Source organism: Micropterus salmoides, unplaced genomic scaffold (assembly GCF_014851395.1).
Source record: "Micropterus salmoides isolate LMB-PRFRI ecotype aquatic unplaced genomic scaffold, ASM1485139v1 Ms_hic_scaffold_19, whole genome shotgun sequence".
Classification (NCBI taxonomy): Eukaryota; Metazoa; Chordata; class Actinopteri; order Centrarchiformes; family Centrarchidae; genus Micropterus; species Micropterus salmoides.
In genome coordinates this window covers 5,227,438-5,249,375 of record NW_024041039.1, presented here as the reverse complement: position 1 = coordinate 5,249,375, position 21,938 = coordinate 5,227,438, and the positions used below count along the sequence as shown (strand labels likewise).

The 21,938-nt window shown below is 39.5% G+C and overlaps 1 protein-coding gene across 1 annotated transcript in view; it reads left to right on the top strand.

The window, feature by feature from the left end:
* Positions 1–21,938, top strand: part of ehd4 (EH-domain containing 4) — a 38,949-nt gene that overhangs the window by 7,547 nt on the left and 9,464 nt on the right. Inside the window, exons 2-6 of the mRNA XM_038728305.1 lie at positions 130–306; positions 5,622–5,719; positions 18,096–18,262; positions 18,368–18,501; positions 21,765–21,876. Of these exons, the coding sequence (XP_038584233.1) occupies positions 130–306; positions 5,622–5,719; positions 18,096–18,262; positions 18,368–18,501; positions 21,765–21,876 (688 nt within the window). The remainder of the gene's footprint in view (positions 1–129; positions 307–5,621; positions 5,720–18,095; positions 18,263–18,367; positions 18,502–21,764; positions 21,877–21,938) is intronic.

The following is a 21,938-nucleotide window of genomic DNA, read 5'->3' as shown; positions in this document are numbered from 1 at the left end:
AAAGACTGACAACTGCTAAACATCTCTCTCTCTCTCTCTCTCTCTCTCTCTCTCTCTCTCTCTCTCTCTCTCTCTCTCTCTCTCTCTCTCTCTCTCTCTCTCTCTCTCTCTTTTTCTCTTTCGTCCCAGGTACCTGTTGGAGCAGGATTTTCCGGGGATGCGGATCGGTCCGGAGCCGACCACCGACGGCTTCATCGCGGTGATGTACGGCGAGAACGAGGGTGTCGTCCCTGGCAATGCTCTGGTGGTCGACCCCAAAAAACCTTTCAGGAAGCTCAATGCATTCGGGAACTCCTTCCTCAACAGGTAAACGCTCAAACGCACCTGCAGATCACCAAACCAGGGAATCTGTTATGAGCTCTGCTCGGTGAAGTCATCTTTGTTGTAATTAATATACATGAAATCCTCCTGCTCTGTCTAAATATGTTTCCCGTCTTTACAATCTTAGATATTTCAACAGATTATGGAAGAAATCATGGATTCCAAATGTGTTGATTTATAATCATAGATAAAGAAATTAGAGACAGGTAACATGTAAACATAGCACCTTTTAATAGGTTGTAGGCTCTCTGTGGGAGTAAATATGCTCCGATGTTCTGACCTCAGACCAGCGTTCACACGCTAAGCCTAACTCAGCTTCAGCCATTATACTGCTCTGAACAGAGTCAGATGGAGGCATGGCTGACCTGGAACCACCTGACTACCGGCCTCATGAACGCATAGAATAAGAAATAAAAGTAGTGTAATGCATCCAAATGAGTCAAAGTAATGGCTTGTCTCTAAAAATCTACTCAAGTTAAGACTAAAAAGTAATAAAGCTACTCCTAAGAAGAATCTTCTCAAAAAAGTGACACGAGTTGCTTGTTATTATTTTATCCCTCTGATTTTCATCTTGTGTCATCGTGCAGCTTGTGACAATTGCTGAATTAGACTGTATTATGTAAAGCAAACCAACGACTGAAGGTAGCTGGAACTCCATGAGGAACTCCAGCTGTGTTCGAGCTCTGGTGATGAGAGAACGGTGTTTCTCTGCTGGTCATGTTTTGTTGATACAAAACTCAGTGGAGAGTTTGAGATAAATACGAGGCTGCAGACTTCAGAGCTCCAACCAGCCCTGAAAGACCTGGACCCATACCATTTTGATTTTCACGGCTGGTCAGTCCGAGGACAATGTTTTAAAGAGATGTTAATAATTTAATCAAACTGAAACTATAAAATATGATTGTGAAAAGCCATGGGTTTAATTGCAAACAGGATATGTGGAAATATTTATGGGCACTATTATCCACCTGCTACTGACTCAGTTCATGTCCTCAGGATATCATCTGCTTTTTTAAAGGTTTTGGCCCTCTTGTTAGCTTTTGTCATCAACAATTCAGTCCTTGAAATCATTTTAAGGTCCTAGAAAGGATTTGAATTCAGATTAATCACACAAACAATGTTTGGCTTCCTGGTGGATGAAGATTTTTTTTTTTTACTGAAGTAAAATTAGTGATATCACAATGTAGGAAAAAAAACTACTAAACAACTAAAGCTGGTTTTAAATGCTGATAAAACTAAAGTAATGCATTTCTCAAATGTTACAGAGAAGCCTGTGAACACTTTTATTACTGCTCAGGGAAAGAAGTTAGAAGTTGTTTCCTGTTATAAATATTAGAGCTTGACCGATAAGGGATACTTAACATGATGTTCACTAGACCAATGTGAAGTATAAAAAGGTAGTTAATAGATAATGAGGAGTATTTATGATGGAGGGGTTGAGGGGAGAGGGATGAAGGGGGTTGTTTAGGGTTTGGTGAACCCGGGGGTCAAGACTCAGGGTGGGGGGCTCGTCTCGATTAGCAACTTGCTGATCAACCCACAGTGGTAAAAAAAACAAAAACAACAGTTACTTCGTGGAATTATTAATTTGACGGTGGGAGGAAACCCACACGAGCACGGCGAGAACATGCAAACTCCACACGAAGTTTGAACCCGGGATCTTCTTGCTATGAGGAGTGTTGTCCACTGGGCCACCGTACTCCCCGTGGGTTTCGGGGGGGAGGGATGTGACAACTGAGACAAACTAGAGAAAGGGGTCAGACGGACTTATATTTGTTTGTGCAGGTGATTGGATTGTGGAGGAACTGAGTGAGGCGCAGGAGGTTAAATTAGTAAAAGAGAGAGAGGCGTGGTCCTGTTCCTAAACTGTAGTTACATAAGGATCCATTTCTCCATTTCTTTTTTAATTGTCACTTATCGGCTGTTATAAACACAGATACCAATTTATCTGCAATTGCTGATATTGGTCGATTATATTGGCACGCTGATTTATCGGTCGGACTCTAATAAATATCCCAAGTATTTGGCTGGTTGACTGTCTTTCTTTTATAACTCAGGTCATCTTACAAAGCTGAGATTTAAGTTTTTATTTCAGAAACAAGTCCTGTTTCTCCTTTGAAAGCAGAAAAATGCTCGTCTCTGCTACATTTTTACCTGCATCTGAACATTGGTTGAACATGTTAGATTCTGCATATTGCAGTATTCTGAGATTTGTCACGTGCTGTAAAGCCCTCACTTATTATTGTACACTTTACTTTAGGGCTGGTTGGCAATCTATGACCTTTCCTAGACACATTGGTATATTCTGGGTAAACTCCCATCATTCATTTGCACTTTGATTGCACAGAGATCAGACAATAGTTATCGTTTCAGGCGGCTTTTATGTGCTCTGCTCCCCGCACTTGCAACTAAGAGAATTGGTGTCTCTGCCAGATTTTTAAGCTCTTATAAGCAAGCTGGTGAATGAATAGGTTGGTGTGTATAGGTATTTTAGTTATTTCAGCACGTAAATTCATATCTAATATGGTTTCTTGTGGCAATTATTGTTGTCTGTAACCTTTTTTTTAAGCTGCTTGTAAAAGAGATCACTTATCTCAGCGGGTCTGTTACAAGTAAAAGAGTAGAAAGAGTATTAGCATCAAAATATACTTATAGTACTAAAGGTAAAAAGTACGCACTATGCAGATGGCTCATTTCAGAATAATATATGATATTATTGGATTTTAATTTTTTATGTATTAATGTGTTCATCACTTTAATGTTGCTGCTCGTAAAGCTGGAGCTCATTTTAATGACTTTATATACGGCTGGGTAGCTTTGAATTTCCTCCTGTGGGTAACCTTTATTAATACACAATTTTATAATTATTTATCAATTTTATTACACTTTATTAGTTGATTTTCAAATTTATTCTGAAGTTTAAAGACCAAATTATTAATCGCTGATCCAGAAAATTATCGGCAGATTAATCCATAATGAAGATTGTTTGTAGCCGCTTTTTCAGTCGCACTCCCTTTCTGGACTGATCTCTACACACACACACACACACACACACACACACTCAAATCCTGGCAGCTCTTCACACTCCTGTCATTGCTTTCCTCAAAACATTCACAACCTGGGAAACGACCCTTGACCTATGGCATGTAAACACACACACACACACACACACACGGTGTTGGCTGTCAGATTCCTCAGACCTCACAGTTTGTATCGTGGGTTTAAATTTAGCTAAAAACATACTCGTCCAAATGTACTTCCTCTGTCCAGAAATACGTCTGAGAGCGGCAGCGAGGAAGTGGAGTCCTCGAACTGTGTGTGTGCGTTGATGTAAACCTGAGGCATTCCTTTAACCAGGAATCTCATCTCGCCGCGGTGTGATAGAGAAACCACAATAAGTTATTGTTTCCAGGGGGAAGTGTGTGTGCGTCACCTCGTGTCGGCGTGGCTTATTGTTTTTTTCCCGCCTCTAGCTGCCGTCTGTCAGCTAAATTTAACTCTATATTTATTACGAGGTGACAGGGGTCTCAGACACACCCTGTTTTTAACGGTCTCTCTATATATATATATTTTTTGGATGCAGATCCAGATTTAATTCTTTAAATAAATATTTTGACATTTTGGGAAATCCTCCTATTCTGTGTCTTTCAGAGAGTAGGATGTTCAGATGAATATCAACCTCGTGTCCGTGTGTTCAGTACAGAACTTTAGTCAGGACGTGGTTAGCCTAGCTTAGCATAAAGACTGTAAGCAAGGGGAAACAGCTAGCCTGGCTCTGTCTACATTTAAAAAATGCACCTTGTGTCTGGTTTGTTTTATCTGAACACAAACAGAAATATAAAAACACAAATTTGGGGGAGTTTCAAGCTGGAAATGTACACACAGACACGAGAAAGCGTTTAAGCATATTTCTGAAAATGCTGAATTAGTCATTTAATGATGGGAGAGCCGGGGCACAAGCGTTTCACTGTACTTGTACATGTGACAGTAAACTTGAACATAATCCCAGAAATACTGCAGTGTAAAAATCCTTCATGTGTAACTGGTAAAAGGCGGCTTATTTTAGCTGTTTTACATAGTGAGATGATGAATCCTTTGACTTCTCATTTGTAAATCCTCCTGATAATCATACGCACGATTTATTACACAACACCGTCTCTCCTCCGAGAGACAGAGTGAGCTTCGCCTTTTTTTACAACCCTGATCCTTCCTGACTGAAACAATAGAGCGAGCAGAGAGACCTGGATAATAAATTACTTCAGAGGGGCTGATCTCTGACGGAGAAATGAAACAAAGCTGGAACATGATGTAATAACCGATGTTGAGTGATTCAATATTCAGACAGAAAATGTAGCAGGGTATAGAGTGAAATTGAGTTCGTAACTAAATGTAATTAAAGTGCAGGTAAATTAGCAAAAAACTCACAAAGCCTTTTTTTAAAGAAACAAACGCTTATATTTCAGTGATTCAAGGATATCTTAGTAAATGATGATCTTGCTGTACCTTTCTTATGTTGGTCTCCTCTGTACACACAACATGTACTTCCTATCTATCTGTCCTTTGAGAGGGATCCTCCTCCTGCTGCTCTTCCTGAGCTTTCTATCCTTTTTTTGTTTGTTTTTTTTGGGACGTTTTTCCTGATGTAAGGTGAGGCCCTGAGGACAGAGGGGGCCGTCTGCTGTACAGATTGCGAAGCTCATTGAGGCAAATTTGTAATATATTAAATTGACATGACAATTGATGTTTTAGTAATAAATTAAGTGTTCTTTGTTTTTTGTTTTGTTTTTTTACATCCTTGTTGTGCATTTCACTTTTCAAGTGAAATGTATAATCGAGGAAGCTAATTATTATCATTATCGGTACATGCATTAATACAGAGTAACTGGGTATTATCAGCAGAAAATAAATAAATAAATGAATGAATGAATAATAGGTCCCCCTCTGGTGAGGCCTTTTGTGGTCTAAATGTTGCGTCCATGTAAGAATAAAAGAAGTTGAATTCGTGTTGGTATATCTGGGTTGGTCTTTTTGTTTTGTAGAGGAACATAAATCAAACCAGAGGGATACAAACTTTTTAATTGTTATTAATTGATTTTTAAGTATTTGTTTTTTTGTTCATGTATTTATAATGCTTAGATAAACTCAGTTAAAGAGTTAATATCAATTTGAATTGTAAAGTGAAATATGGGCCTAAAATAAGAGAGAGAATTAACTGTCTGTCTGAAATCAAACGATGGATACCCGTCTCACTCTCTCCTCTGTGTGTGTCGGATTGTGTGTCTGGGTGTTTTTTTTTTCAGGTTTATCTGCTCTCAGATGCCCAATCAGGTTCTTCAGAGCATCAGCATCATCGACACTCCTGGTATCCTGTCTGGAGAGAAACAACGAATCAGCAGAGGTATGAACTTTGTGTCTGTGTGTGTGCGCTGACTGAGCTATCAGAAACATCCTTTGTGCTGTTGCATGATAGTCCTTGAGATTCTTTCACTTCCTCATATTGTATGAATTCAGCCTGCTGGGATCCACAAACCTCCGCATTCAGTCATCAGTTAGAGTTACAGTTTAACTGCAGATAGGAAAACTTACAGGCTGCAAAGCTCAGAGGTCAAAGTATCCTGACACATTTGTATTGTAGTATGTATTAAAGATGTTTGGTTACCTGCTGACCTTTTTCTGTGGCACCACCATCAGGGCGAACTTGACCGGATGTAGGGTTCTCACAAGTCTCCTTGAAACATTCTTGTGAAATACTTCATCCCTCTTTTCTCTCACTTCCTGTTCTGTCTCTCAGTCTGTTTCCTCTGATTCATCACTGCTGATCTTTAACTACAGAGTTTATAAATATAGATCTGAAACCAGAGAACCTGATTGACAACTGCCACACAGATCTGTAATAATTGTGGAGCATCAATATCATTCCTGTATCTAATAGTGCTAGCAGTTTTCTTAATCATTATTAGTCTTTATAAAATGGGGGTGGGGATAAGTGGATAAGATGCATGCCTTTGGTGTGAGAGACCGGGTTCACTACAAGACATCCACCAATGTGTCCCTGACCAGGACACTTAACCGATTGTTGCTGCAGAGGCGTGCGACCTCTGATATACAGAGCAGTTATAAGCTAAATTACTAATTATTATTATGTATTTTAAATGAATATGTTTTATGCACAGTGGAAAAGGACTTTTCCAGCATTTGTTGAAAATTCCCCTCTGTAGTGACACATTTTAAAGATTTTGTTTGGTCCAGTGTCTGCGCTTTGCACTGAAGAGGTGTCCGTGTTAAAAACAGAACCATCTCAGTTATTTACAGTTTTATTTCTCAGGAAAACACAGCTCAGTTACAGCTGCTGAATACACAGATCACATGTGACAATGTTTTAATATTGCCTCTGACAGGTTTAGCAGTTTTGTCCGATTGTAGTGTCATGTGTAGGATTTCTTGATACTTTGTCAAACAATAACTACGGTGTGTTAAACTTCAAGCAGACCTTTTAGACCTCGTAGAAAGGCATGTTGAATAAGTTGAAGTGTGTGATTGCAGCCAGCACTGATGCTGATTTACAATTATAGTATAGATCTGTGGGTCAGGGCCCCCTGGGTGGGCACAGACTCAATGCAGGGTGGGCGTGGAAGACCAATAGAAAACTAGGAGTGGAACTAATTTGAATGAATATGATTTATGTAGGGAAATAAAAATTTTGTTGACCTGAATCAGTTCTTTTATTTTAATCAAATTAACAGGGGTCCTTTTTTATTTGTTGCTCCCCAAATATTATTAATGACAGATAAGAATTTAATCCGTTTATGTGTGATGGGGGTGCACAAATTCTTTTTGGCTACTGATGGAGAGCATGACTTATGTACAGTGGATCAGTGTGCAGTACTTTTTTTTTTTAATTATGGAGTTGGTTGGAGGAAGTGCAATTCAAAAATGTCATAAAAATTATGTTTTTCAGCGACAACTCATAAATTATGTGTATGTCCACACATTTCTTGAAAAGACACAAAACAAAAATTGCACACAGTATATGGAACTGTTTTGAAGTTACATGTGAGCAATTATACCAAACATAACACTAACTTAAAATTAGTTACACAAGTTAGGACACACTGTGACTTGGAAAAGTGTAGAATGCAACTTTATTTTCCATAAGGATGGAAATTAGTCTTTGTCCCGTTGACATTAATTTTAGTGAGAAAAATTTCCTTCTGACCTGCATCATAGTGTTTTTTTTAGCTTGGATATAGTGGCATTTAGAGGAACTACCTCTTATAGTTCTTAAATTGTTCTTCAACACTTACTCTTGGCGACTGCTGCTTTGTTTAATCATCTACTGTATGTAGGAAAGCCATCACTCTGCTGCTTCGTGGGATCAGCATTGTCTGACAGAAAGTCTGTTTTCGGTGATTCCTACGGTTTGAACTCTTTCCTGAAGGTTTTATAGGGCAGCAGTGAGATGTTGGGTGTGGAGCCAAACAGTCAAATATCTCAGACAGCACAGTCCAATGTAGTTTCTCTGGGAAAAAGTCCTGTTAGTCCTCATAAAGCCATCATGAAGGGGTTCCTCCTGAGGTCCCATTCATAAGGTTTCAATAGAGGAACTCCTACTGTGAAGAGTCTCAGAGGTGACTGTTAGTACTCAGTTTGCATTGTGTTCGATGTTCTGAAATGCTGTTGTGTTGTTGTTGTGTGTTAGAGATGTGTTGTTGTTTTTTACTGGTCTTGAAGTTGTGGTCAGAATCCAAACTGAAGACCCCCGAGGAGGAAGCAGAGAGGAAGATCCATCTGCTGCAGAAAAGAATTTGTTACAAATTTGGCAACTGAAAGTCAGCAGAGAAAGAGATCTGTGAGCTTGATGACAGCTGCATTTTCAAATACAGACATCCTGTGAGGAGGCAGGATGTACGGAGACGAGCTTAATGAAAAATGGAGTGTGTTTTAATCATTTTTTTAAATGTGGTATATCTATAACATTTGGAAGACTTATTCTATAGGCATCTATAATTTAATCAATCTTAAGTCAGGCCCTAAATGTTCCCTCAGTTGCAAAAATGAAATTTTGGAATTTAATCATTTCATTCAACATATACTGCATCTATTGATTTAAGCCAGTGTGCCACATGCAACATCGTAAAACAAAACATAAGCAACAACATCATAAATAACTAACTAATAAACAATAACGGACATTAAAACGCACACAGTTGCACACATTAGACAGCAGAAGGCCAGACAAACACCAGTTTAAATAAAAAAATCTTCAGCTGTTTTTAAAGGCCTCAACAGAGAACGTATATCTAAAGGAAGAGCGTACTACAGTGTGGGAGCCACCACTTAAAATACACAATGTTTTTAGTCGAGTGCGGGGAACATCCAGGAAGCCTTGATCAGAAGACCTAAGTGACCTAGTGGCGATATATAGTGGTGAAGCAGTTCGGAGATTCACCCAGGTCCCTGACCATGCAGGGCTATACGTTCTGGACCATTTGTAGATGGTCCAGATTTGACTTGCTGAAGCAGGTGAAGAGGGAGTTGCAGAAGTTTTACCAGGTTGATTTGAATGCATGAATGATCATCTTTAGTTCAGGTTTTGATTAAAATATCTTCATGTTTGGCAATTTTTCTTAAATGAAAGAAACATGTAGGGGTCAATGATTTGATATGTTGCTCAAGTACTTAAAATATAACACTTAGATTTATGAGGTTTGACTGTATTGCTGAACACATAGACCCAATATGTTGATCAACCATGGAAGCTCAAGAGCTCAGAAGCAGCAAGAAGGCTTATTTGTGGCTTAAAGGAGACATACAGCTGGATATCATCAGTGTAACAGTGATAAGAGATACCTTTTAAATTTACTAAAAACTTTACCTAAGTGGAGCATACACAGAGAATAAATTGGGCCCAAGAGAGAACCCTGAGGCACACCACAAGAAAGAACAGCAGATTCATATGTAATGACCCAACAACACAGAAAGGGAACCAGTCCAGGGCGCTCCCAGAGATACCCACGCACCACCTAAGCCCTTGAATAAGGATGCTGTGGTCTACAGCATCAAAAGATACACTGAGCTCCAGCAGCACCAGAACAGAAAATTCACCTGCATCAGAAAACGTCATTATGTCTGAGAAGAAATGTTTCAGTGAAATGCTTCTGACAGAAAACCAGACTGGAATTTATCTAAAGTTCTGTGTCAACAACTCTTTTTGTTTTGTTTTTTTAATCTTTGAGATTAAAAGAAATAGAAATAGGCCTATAGTTTTTGAGGAGGGATGGGTCAGGGTTAGTCTTTTTCAGAGAAGGCTGCAAAATTGCATGTTTAAAATGAGCTTTAACAAAACCAGAATTTAGGGAGCTATTTATAATGGAGACCAGACATGGACCAACAGACGCAAGAACGTTTTTGAACATGGAAAAACATGCAGAGGTGGCAGTGCTTTTTCCAGCCCTTAGTAGCATCTGCAGGTTGTCCTGTTTAAGGTGTGGTTATCGTATAGAAACTATATACTTTGTTCTTCTGTATTCTGTCACTGTTGCTCTTGTACTGAGTCAGCCTGGATGACAGCATCAGTAAAAAGCCTCAGCTGGATGGGTGGAGGGATGGATGGAGGGAGGATTAGAGGGAGGGACGAAGGGCCACAGGAAGCGGCGGCAGGGCGTTCCTTCCATCTGGAAGCATTTAGAGCTGCTCAGCTGAGGCTGAATTCCTCCTGAAGACGTATAACAGGCCAACTGTGACTTAACACACACACACATACACACATAGAGGCAGGCTGACGCCAGCAGCATCACTGACAGGTTAAACTCCACCATACAGGCGCAATAGATGAGGGTTCAGTGAGATCACAGCCACTGCTCTGTTTTTCATCACATTCATTAACATTTGGATGAAGTGAACATTCTTGTTTGGTCAAATTGTTAATATGTCCTGCAGATGATTCATAATGCATCTTTTTTACCACCTGTTTGTTTTGTCAAACTGCACAAGTGATTTTACTGAGGACGTAAAACTACATGTATGTTAGCCGTGTGAACCTTGAGTACATCACATTTATGAGTTCCCGGTACATTCAGTGATCATTAGGCTAGACATTAACACACTTGAAAATCAAAACACAACACAGACAGACAACACTGTCTGTCATTAGGACAAACACAACGACTGTGGATATGTAACAGTGGTTAAATCATCATCTAGTGCTGTGTCTGTCACATCTGTCTGTGCAACGCGTATGTCAGATCTCTCCGCCGTGGATGCCTGAACCTACATTTTCCGTGTACTGTCTTCGCGACTATTACTTCAACTAACCACAAGAAAACAAAGTGTTACTTTGTGGCTTTAAAAACGATGTTGACACAATGTAGGCTACAGATAACCTGCAACCCCTGCTGGAGCAAGAGAACTACACAACAACCAGCATTTAATGATTAATTAGGCTATAATCAAAACTCGTGTTGAGTCAGATTTTCGGGACAAACTGGACAGGATTGTCCCGAATTTTTCAGGACGTCTGGTCACCCTAGGTACTCCCGTAGTAGCTGCCACCTTCTGCCAAGCTGCATTTTTTTGATAGTGTTGCAGAAAAAAGGCTTAAATAGCATTGGAACAGCAAGAATATGTACCTGTGTCTTTCATTTTTTTTTTAGAAGGAACAGAACAGGAGAGAAAAGGGGACCAGATATGGTGAAACAAAAACATGCTTCACTGTGTCAATGGAGCGCTGGAGAAAGTTGAGGCCAGTGCAGATTACTTGTAGCCTGTTACTTTGTCACCGGTAGTCTGAACACACAATGATGCACAAACTATTAGTCTGTTAGTTTAGCAACAGGAGATAAATGAGTCCATGGGTGTATGTCATATTAGAGATGTTGTGCTAATGCAAAATGTAGAATTTGTTAGGCCACATGCATGAATATTTATTGGTGTGGGTGTTATATGGAAGTGCTGTATGTGTGTCATATACTACACATGATATTGATTGTTATGTTTTTCACAGATTGTGTGAAATGATATCTGCTTTATTTGGTCTTATATTTAGTCCAATAAGGTATTTTCTTGGCCATGCGGCACCATCAAAAAGGGGTTAAGGGGTACCAGGTACATTTCCAATTAGTAATCAACTGCTCTGTTAGTGGTACTCATCCCTAGGGGTGGGAATCACGATACGATATTATTGCGATTTTAAACATATTGCAATGTATTGGAATTTATTACCTTTTTTCCAATTTCAGATTGTGTTCACAAAGGAAAACTATTTTTTTAGTTGACTGAAAAAGCAATTGATTTTATTATTATAGTACCAAAAACTAAAATTCTCACGTAAAATTTATATAATAAAAGATTGATACTTGACGTCCGTGTATCGATACAGTACTGCCTCGGAAAATATTGCGATACTATGCTGTATTGATTTTTTTTTTCCCCCCACCCCTACTCATCCCTGATTTGTACTTCTGGTAGGGAAGCACTTAATGCAATAATGCATACTTAAATAAAGGAATGATGGCGGTTACTTTAGGGATTTTAAGGAATTGCCTCTGAAATGTAGAGAAATATTGCTGCTACAATTTAGTTTGCATGATGCTATGACCAACTTTGCTATTGACATCAGAAGTTAACTGAATGCTGAGTAGGAGGAAGACAGCAAAAAAGATTCAGGGTAATGTGGATTTGGACATCGTAATCAGAGAGAAATAATTGATCCAGTGGTGTATTTTGTAGTTAAATGCGGACCCTTACTGTCTGTGTAGAATAACCTTGAATGGCCTTGGGGAATTAGAAAAACAACAATTTTGTCAAACTACAAACACTCAGTGGAGGATACAAGTAGTTCCTTCATGTCACATGTGTTTGCAGTCAGTGAGCTGTATTGAAGTGTTTTAAAAAGTGATGTTTAATGTGTGTTTAATGGAACATTACAGTTGCATGTTTGGCAGCAGGATTGTCTGCAGGGTGGAGCTGCTGTTTGCCCGGTTGGCTGTGGTCAGACTGCTGCTGCTAGGCGATCATCATCAGAGGGTGGATTTTGACTGCAATGTCACAGAGCAGAGCTAAAGTCCTTTCAGTTAGCGACGACAGTTAAAGGCCTCAGGAACAATTGTTTTGTTGTCCGTGTGTGTTGTGGGGTTCATCACCTCTAGTCTGTTTTTGAATTCTGCCTCAGCAGAAATAAAAGACATATTATAGGCCTTTCCAAATAGGAATCGATTGACGCGTCTAGTAGGCTAATTCATTTTCAATGAGAGGCGAGCTGGTAGGAAGGCAGTCGCGGGCAATCAGACAGGCGGAGCGATCCTCAATCCTCTTTACTTCTCTTAATTTCTCATATATTCACTTGACTTCTTGTCATTTCCCTTCTCTCCTCTTCTTCTTCTGGGGTTTTAATCTGTACTTCAGTGAGTCATTGTTGGATCTGAGCCTTACTTAAATTCTTAAATCTGACTTTCAGCTCGTGCCCCTGGGCTTTCAGCCAGTAATCCCTCCCTTCTTCTCCTGGCTCTGTCCCCCCTGGCCCCACCCACTCCAGTCCAGTAGAATGTAGTCCTGGTTTCTGGTTTCGCTGGTCTGCTCCATCACCAATAAATGAACTCAGTGACCAACATTACATCACTGCCCCATAGGAAGAATAGAAGGGCTTTTGTCACAATGGGCATTTTTGTAAAATGTTTTACTGGTAGGTTTTGTTGTCCTTTTTTTTTAAATAAAAAAATAATTCAACATTTCAGTTTGTGTTCAGATTCAACACACAAGATACAGCATGTTAATGAGTGGGCTGTTCATAGGTGTAGGTGGGTGAATTTATATATATATATATATATATATATATATATATATATATATATATATATATATATATATATATAATTAGAAACAGGGGGAAACATGAGGTACTTGGTACCTGCAGTAACACTAACCCCATTTTGTAGAAGCAGAGAGTTGTACCAGCCTTTAATCTATTCCTTAATGTTTGTGTTCACTACATGTTAGCTGACAGACAAATAACTGTATTTCCAGATTGATTACAGTTTCTTCCCTTTAAACTTGGTTGCAACATTTAGGAATTTAGTAAAAGCCCAAATATACTGTGCATGAAAAGGTTCCATGCTTACAGTACAGTGAACTGTGTTCAATTTTGTTCAATCATCCCTAATAATCCAGCATGAACAGCATTTTTGGTGCTCCAGAAGGCTGAAACTGGCAACAGCGTTTGGGTTGTTAGCCTATACTGCTATGTTTTATTTGAGTAGTGTAGCTTCTTCAGGAGTATTCTGGTGTTTTTTGAGCATGTTAGGAATTATGTGAATTTGCTGCATTATCATAATTGTTTGCGGCCACTTGAGCCGCCAGTTACAGCTTTGTGTAAAATTGAATTAAGACTGCTACACCTCAACAGTCCCCATTCATTTATCCTCACGTTTGCAAGTTGCAGAACTAAACAGGAAGTAGTATTGTTAGACTGAAGGTGTTTGCCTTTGAACAGGATGTGGAAGGTGTAGTAATCAGTCATCCTGTAATATAATATCAGAGGAATTCCTCACTTGAAACCCTGCTGGAGGGCGTTTTCTGAATCCATCTCTTAGGTGTGTTTTCTGTCTGCGTTTAGCTGTAATGAGTCTCATAGGTGCAGGAAAACACCCACCCACTCAGACAGCATCATGTCTCCTGGGACCAACCTGAGCCAAACACCTGAACCTGCAGGTGTTACCTGAAGCTGTAGGGAGTCTTCCTGCTCTCACTGTCTGCTGACACCAACACATATCATATTTTCATGAAGCGACAATTCCAGGCTGGAAAAACTCCAACGTAGCTGATTCTCCGCAGAGGGACAAACTGGAGTAAAAGCCTGGTCATCGATATTAGTGACCGCAACCTTTTCAAGCTGACTTCGGTTAATACCATTGAAATCAATTATTTGCTTTTGAAGGCAAAGTAAAGACATCTTAAATTTGGTAAACTGTTGGTATGATGATCTTGTTAGCATGCTAATATTGTTAGCTTGAGAGCAAGCATCAGGAACTGCAGCACTTACAACAATGAAATTTAACACTTTTTTGAAGGAAAAGAAAGTATTGTTGTGATGCAATAGGTGTTTAGGACACTGGCCATGTCCACTTTACGGCCACCTTCTCCCAAGTCACCATTTTACAGATGTCCCATTTAAACTCTTCAAGAAACCTAACCCTCCTCTGCCCTAACTTAGAGAAAACTATCAGTGTTTCTCCACTGTGACAGGACGTGTGTCATGTTTACGACCAGTCCTCACAGGGGAATACTCTGTAATCAGTGTCTGTAATTACATACATAGGGAGTGTCTCTAAGTTTCCACTGGTCGTAACCACTGAGCATCTTTTCTGACTAATTTAATTTTGCCTGTTTAAATCAGGCTAAAGCACTTTGTCAAGCTAACACTGTTTAAATCAAGCCAACACAGGGCGAACCATCTATCTATCCTTTTGTCAGAAACTTGCTCACATGATGCACTCAACAAAGGCTCAGTGTGCCATTGACTCCAGCGTAAACACACACATACACATACTCATGTTTACCTATGTCACTTTTGGGACCACACACACACAAAACATACCGTACAACAAACTGCATTAAAGATACTGATGGGAAGATTCAGTGATTGCCTGTCTCTATGGAACACCAGCGGGACTTGAGACTTGTTTAGGTTTTTATTGAAGGATTGAAAGTCAGGTGTGGATTTAAGAAGTCCTGATTACAGCTGGCAGACTGGACTGAAAGGCCTGCATGGTGAAGTGTTTACTGAAGGTGTTTCTGTGTGTGTTCAGGTAGACTGGATGGGATAGTGGTGCATGTACACTTAGACAAGTGTGTGTGTGTTGTGTAAACTGTACATTTGAAAGGTGACCTTTTAAATACAAATACAAAACTGCGTCAAAATAAACTACAGCTGAAGTACTGAGGCAAGTAATCCACCTGGATCCAACATCTCTTTCCAGAAACATTATTCTGGTTACAGCTTTATCTAAATGTCTTACTTTGATGCTGTAAGCGCCACAATTTAAATCCGATTCACCTCGATTGTCTTGGGGTGGAGGCAGAAATCTCAGAGGCAGATATAAACCGATACCGTAGATATAGACAGATACAGTATCTCTAAACCTGTTTCTTGGCCGGGCGCATTAACTTCCTGGCAACCTCACGGTCATGACAAGACTCTAGGAAGTGACTGCGTCTGGCCCCTTGTAAAACCACCATGTGTCATTTTATTACACAAACGAGATATAACATGAGCTTTAGAGGTGCTGGTAGGTGCAGTCACACACCCGGCAGAAGCAGCAACATCAGCTCCTTTCAAGGTCTCAGACTAGTAGCATAAAATAGGCAATAAAACAGTTTTATAGCTTATCTTTCATGATTACACATCAGCACTTGAGTGATTTCATATAGTCCAATTATTTATTTAGTCTTTTTTCAGGGAGAGTGTGGAGGGAGTTCAGTGTCCAGTGTTTCATGAGTGATGCCTCATTTATTTGATTGAGTGAAGAAGAATGACCTCCAGCATCCGGAGGTATATGCCACGAGGTCATAACTTTATATTAATTTATGCAGAACCACTGTACAACACTTTATGTTCTGTGTTCATGTGCTGAATTAGCAGCCATGTTTGTCACTGTACTTACTGACTGAGTAAACTGCGGCTGTTTTAACACCCATTTTTTTGTCTCACATATAAGCAAAACGCTTTGCTGTGCCATAAAATAAACTTGAGGCTAAATGGAAGCTGCTCAGTGAGTGACAGGAGGAGGAGGATGGACAGATGTGGTCCTGACAGCTGCTGCCACAAACAGAATTACAATCAACTGGTGAAAAAGCAAACACAGCAAATGTTTTATTTTCAGTGTCACGTCATCCAGAGAATCTTTAAACATTATTGGCATTAATTGTGTGTGAGTGTGTGAGAGCACTGTGATGTCCACACATGACACATCTTATCATGGCTTCAGAAACCTATATGCAGTGTATAGACTTTACTTTGGCGGGCCGCCCAGGTATGTTAACGGCCGCCAAAGTATACAAGCTCGGACCAGGTAAAGCAACAGTGAACAACACATCCGTCCAGATGTTATTCGGTACCACATTTGTTTGGATTGTTTCGATAGGCTACAACAAGCCTACACAATCTCTGCACCTGCTGCTGTGAAAACGGAAACGTGGAAATCCAAATCTAAAAGACGGGTTCTGTGTCTTTTCGGCGACTTTACAGAACATTCTGCTGATGGAGAATGTCAACAGAGCAGACACACAAACAGTGAGAGAGAAACAGAAAGAGGAAGGACAGACCTGTGTGTCTGCAGAGTGTTTGTGTGAGTGTGAGGAAGAGAGATCTGAAGGGAAAAGCAAGGTGAGCAGATCCGAGTAGTGAGTAAACACTAAAACACTGGAACAAGGTGGAGAATGAAGTTAAAATGGTGAAATAAGAAATAACTGACTACAAATATCCCCCGCTGGGAAACACTGCTATATGCCACCTGCAGTACTTCAATAGAAACCAGGATCCCGTAGCATGTAAACACCTTATCCAGGGCTCTGATCATTCTTTGTTTGTAGCGAACGTGGCTAAGATGATGAGAAGTCAAGACACACCTGCACACAGACGATCAGAAAACTGCTGCTGTGTGATTGTGTATACGGGCAGGTAAATGACTGTGTTCCATGTAAGCGTCATATCCCCAAAACCAGGATTAGACTCAAAGCCAGGCTCCTAGAGCGCATGTAAACACACTTAATGGATGGATGGAAATAAGTTTGGAGCCACTGAACTACACAATCTTTACTGACTACCTACGTTTCTATGAGTGCACATATTTATTTATGCCACATTGAACTTTGTTACAGAGGGAGTGTTTTATTCCACCACATTTTCTCCCACAACCTGGTCCTACTTATGGCAGTGCGTAATAAGATAGTCCAGTGTCACCCAGTTTTAGAGGAACCACACCCAGACTGCCACAGCTCACTTCACACACATTTAAAGTCACAGTAGAGCAGCTGTTGATCACTCAGTGCTCTCTGTTGTCCTTTTTGTTGATTCTACACAGTTGCACATTTGCATTTCCCTCTGAGTGTTCACGTGCCTCCCACCATTCAGTTACTGCTACATTACAGTCACTGCTGTTTTTATTATCATCTTTGTCTCCGTGTGTTCAGCGGACAGACTGGTCCAGTACTGTGTTAGCTCGGTGCAGGAGCTGGCTTTGGAGGGCGTGTGAATCCTGCAGCCTAACAGTTTTGTTCCAAAAATGTTTAGTCTATGAAATGTCAAAAATGACACCTTCCCAGAGGCCACAGTCACGTCTTGTTGACTGTCTTGTTTTGTCCGACCAGAAGTCTGAAACTCACAAATATAATATAAAACAGAGAAAATCAGCAAATCCACTCTTTATTTTTTTGACGCTTGTACCAATATATTAATATTTGGCTTTTGTTCACCAATCATGCTTGAATAATGGCTGCAATGATTAATAAATTATCTAATTAGTTGCCATTAATTTCTGTCAATTGACTAATTGATTGATCTTCTTATCTCTGGAGTTTCTAAAGGTCACAATCAGCTAAATGTTGTCTAGCTGGAAGTAAATCATCAACAACTAATGGTTCCCTTGAGAGATGTGTATATCTCCATTTTCCTTCACACTGCTCAGATTTATTTGCCTGGATCATCCCAAGCGGTGACACAGAATTGACTAGATGATTAATGTATTAATTAGTAAATATGATGATGGTCTGTGTGTCTGCAGGTTATGACTTCGCAGAGGTCCTGCGTTGGTTCGGGGAACGGGTGGACCGGATCATTCTGCTGTTTGACGCTCACAAACTGGACATCTCGGACGAGTTCTCCGAGGCCATCAAAGCCTTAAAAGGACAAGACGACAAGATCCGAGTCGTCCTCAACAAGGCCGACCAGGTGGGGCGAGAGTCCGTTAGAAAGATAAAATAATTCCTGTCGTGAGTATTAAACCTGTTCTCACCTGTCTAACTTCCTCCTCCTCCTTTTTACCTGTGCTGTCAGGTGGACACGCAGCAGCTGATGCGAGTGTACGGCGCCCTCATGTGGTCACTGGGGAAGGTGATCAACACACCGGAGGTGGTGAGAGTTTATCTTGGTTCCTTCTGGGCCAAACCCCTGCAGAACACGGAGAACAGGTCAGATATTATTCATTCATTCATTCACTTATTAATTCAAACCCCTGCAGAACACAGAGAACAGGTCAGATATTATTCATTCATTCATTCACTTATTAATTAAAACCCCTGCAGAACACGGAGAACAGGTCAGATATTATTCATTCATTCATTCACTTATTAATTCAAACCCCTGCAGAACACGGAGAACAGGTCAGATATTATTCATTCATTCATTCACTTATTAATTCAAACCCCTGCAGAACACGGAGAACAGGTCAGATATTATTCATTCATTCATTCACTTATTAATTCAAACCCCTGCAGAACACGGAGAACAGGTCAGATATTATTCATTCATTCATTCACTTATTAATTCAAACCCCTGCAGAACACGGAGAACAGGTCAGATATTATTCATTCATTCATTCACTTATTAATTCAAACCCCTGCAGAACACGGAGAACAGGTCAGATATTATTCATTCATTCATTCACTTATTAATTAAAACCCCTGCAGAACACGGAGAACAGGTCGGATATTATTCATTCATTCATTCATTCATTCATTCACTTGTTAATTCAAACCCCTGCAGAACACGGAGAACAGGTCAGATATTATTCATTCATTCATTCACTTGTTAATTCAAACCCCTGCAGAACACAGAGAACAGGTCAGATATTATTCATTCATTCATTCACTTATTAATTAAAACCCCTGCAGAACACGGAGAACAGGTCAGATATTATTAATTCATTCATTCACTTATTAATTAAAACCCCTGCAGAACACGGAGAACAGGTCGGATATTATTCATTCATTCATTCATTCACTTGTTAATTCAAACCCCTGCAGAACACGGAGAACAGGTCAGATATTATTCATTCATTCATTCACTTGTTAATTCAAACCCCTGCAGAACACGGAGAACAGGTCAGATATTATTCATTCATTCACTTGTTAATTCAAACCCCTGCAGAACACTAAGAACAGGTCAGATATTATTCATTCATTCATTCATTCACTTGTTAATTCAAACCCCTGCAGAACACGGAGAACAGGTCAGATATTATTCATTCATTCATTCACTTGTTAATTCAAACCCCTGCAGAACACTAAGATCAGGTCAGATATTATTCATTCATTCATTCACTTGTTAATTCAAACCCCTGCAGAACACGGAGAACAGGTCGGATATTATTCATTCATTCATTCACTTGTTAATTCAAACCCCTGCAGAACACTAAGATCAGGTCAGATATTATTCATTCATTCATTCACTTGTTAATTCAAACCCCTGCAGAACACGGAGAACAGGTCAGATATTATTCATTCATTCATTCACTTATTAATTAAAACCCCTGCAGAACACGGAGAACAGGTCAGATATTATTAATTCATTCATTCACTTATTAATTAAAACCCCTGCAGAACACGGAGAACAGGTCGGATATTATTCATTCATTCATTCATTCACTTGTTAATTCAAACCCCTGCAGAACACGGAGAACAGGTCAGATATTATTCATTCATTCATTCACTTGTTAATTCAAACCCCTGCAGAACACTAAGATCAGGTCAGATATTATTCATTCATTCATTCACTTGTTAATTCAAACCCCTGCAGAACACTAAGAACAGGTCAGATATTATTCATTCATTCATTCATTCACTTGTTAATTCAAACCCCTGCAGAACACGGAGAACAGGTCAGATATTATTCATTCATTCATTCACTTGTTAATTCAAACCCCTGCAGAACACTAAGATCAGGTCAGATATTATTCATTCATTCATTCACTTGTTAATTCAAACCCCTGCAGAACACGGAGAACAGGTCGGATATTATTCATTCATTCATTCACTTGTTAATTCAAACCCCTGCAGAACACTAAGATCAGGTCAGATATTATTCATTCATTCATTCACTTGTTAATTCAAACCCCTGCAGAACACTAAGATCAGGTCAGATATTATTCATTCATTCATTCACTTGTTAATTCAAACCCCTGCAGAACACGGAGAATAGGTCGGATATGATTCATTCATTCATTCACTTATTAATTCAAACCCCTGCAGAACACGGAGAACAGGTCAGATATTATTCATTCATTCATTCACTTATTAATTCAAACCCCTGCAGAACACGGAGAACAGGTCGGATATGATTCATTCATTCATTCATTCACTTGTTAATTCAAACCCCTGCAGAACACAGAGAACAGGTCGGATATGATTCATTCATTCATTCATTCACTTGTTAATTCAAACCCCTGCAGAACACAGAGAACAGGTCGGATATGATTCATTCATTCATTCACTTATTAATTAAAACCCCTGCTGAACACTAAGAACAGGTCGGATATTATTCATTCATTCATTCACTTATTAATAAAAACCCCTGCAGAACACTAAGAACAGGTCAGATATTATTCATTCATTCACTTATTAATTAAAACCCCTGCAGAACACAGAGAACAGGTCAGATATTATTCATTCATTCATTCACTTATTAATTAAAACCCCTGCAGAACACGGAGAACAGGTCAGATATTATTCATTCATTCATTCACTTATTAATTCAAACCCCTGCAGAACACGGAGAACAGGTCAGATATTATTCATTCATTCATTCACTTATTAATTCAAACCCCTGCAGAACACGGAGAACAGGTCAGATATTATTCATTCATTCATTCACTTATTAATTCAAACCCCTGCAGAACACGGAGAACAGGTCAGATATTATTCATTCATTCATTCACTTATTAATTCAAACCCCTGCAGAACACGGAGAACAGGTCAGATATTATTCATTCATTCATTCACTTATTAATTCAAACCCCTGCAGAACACAGAGAACAGGTCAGATATTATTAATTCATTCATTCACTTATTAATTCAAACCCCTGCAGAACACGGAGAACAGGTCAGATATTATTAATTCATTCATTCACTTATTAATTCAAACCCCTGCAGAACACGGAGAACAGGTCAGATATTATTCATTCATTCACTTATTAATTCAAACCCCTGCAGAACACGGAGAACAGGTCAGATATTATTCATTCATTCATTCACTTATTAATTCAAACCCCTGCAGAACACGGAGAACAGGTCAGATATTATTCATTCATTCACTTATTAATTAAAACGATTGCAGAACACTAAGAACAGGTCAGATATTATTCATTCATTCATTCATTCATTCTTTCATTAGTTTATTAGTTCATTCATTATTAGTTCGATTCATTCATTCATCCATCCGTCCTCTTCCTCCCCAGGCGTTTATTTGAGGCGGAGTCTCAGGACCTCTTCAAGGACATCCAGAGTCTTCCAAGAAACGCAGCGCTCCGTAAACTGAACGACCTCATCAAGAGAGCGAGGCTGGCCAAAGTGAGTTAACACAGAGGCCTTCTGGTTTAAACCTGCTGGAGTTTTCTTTGGTCCTGGAATGT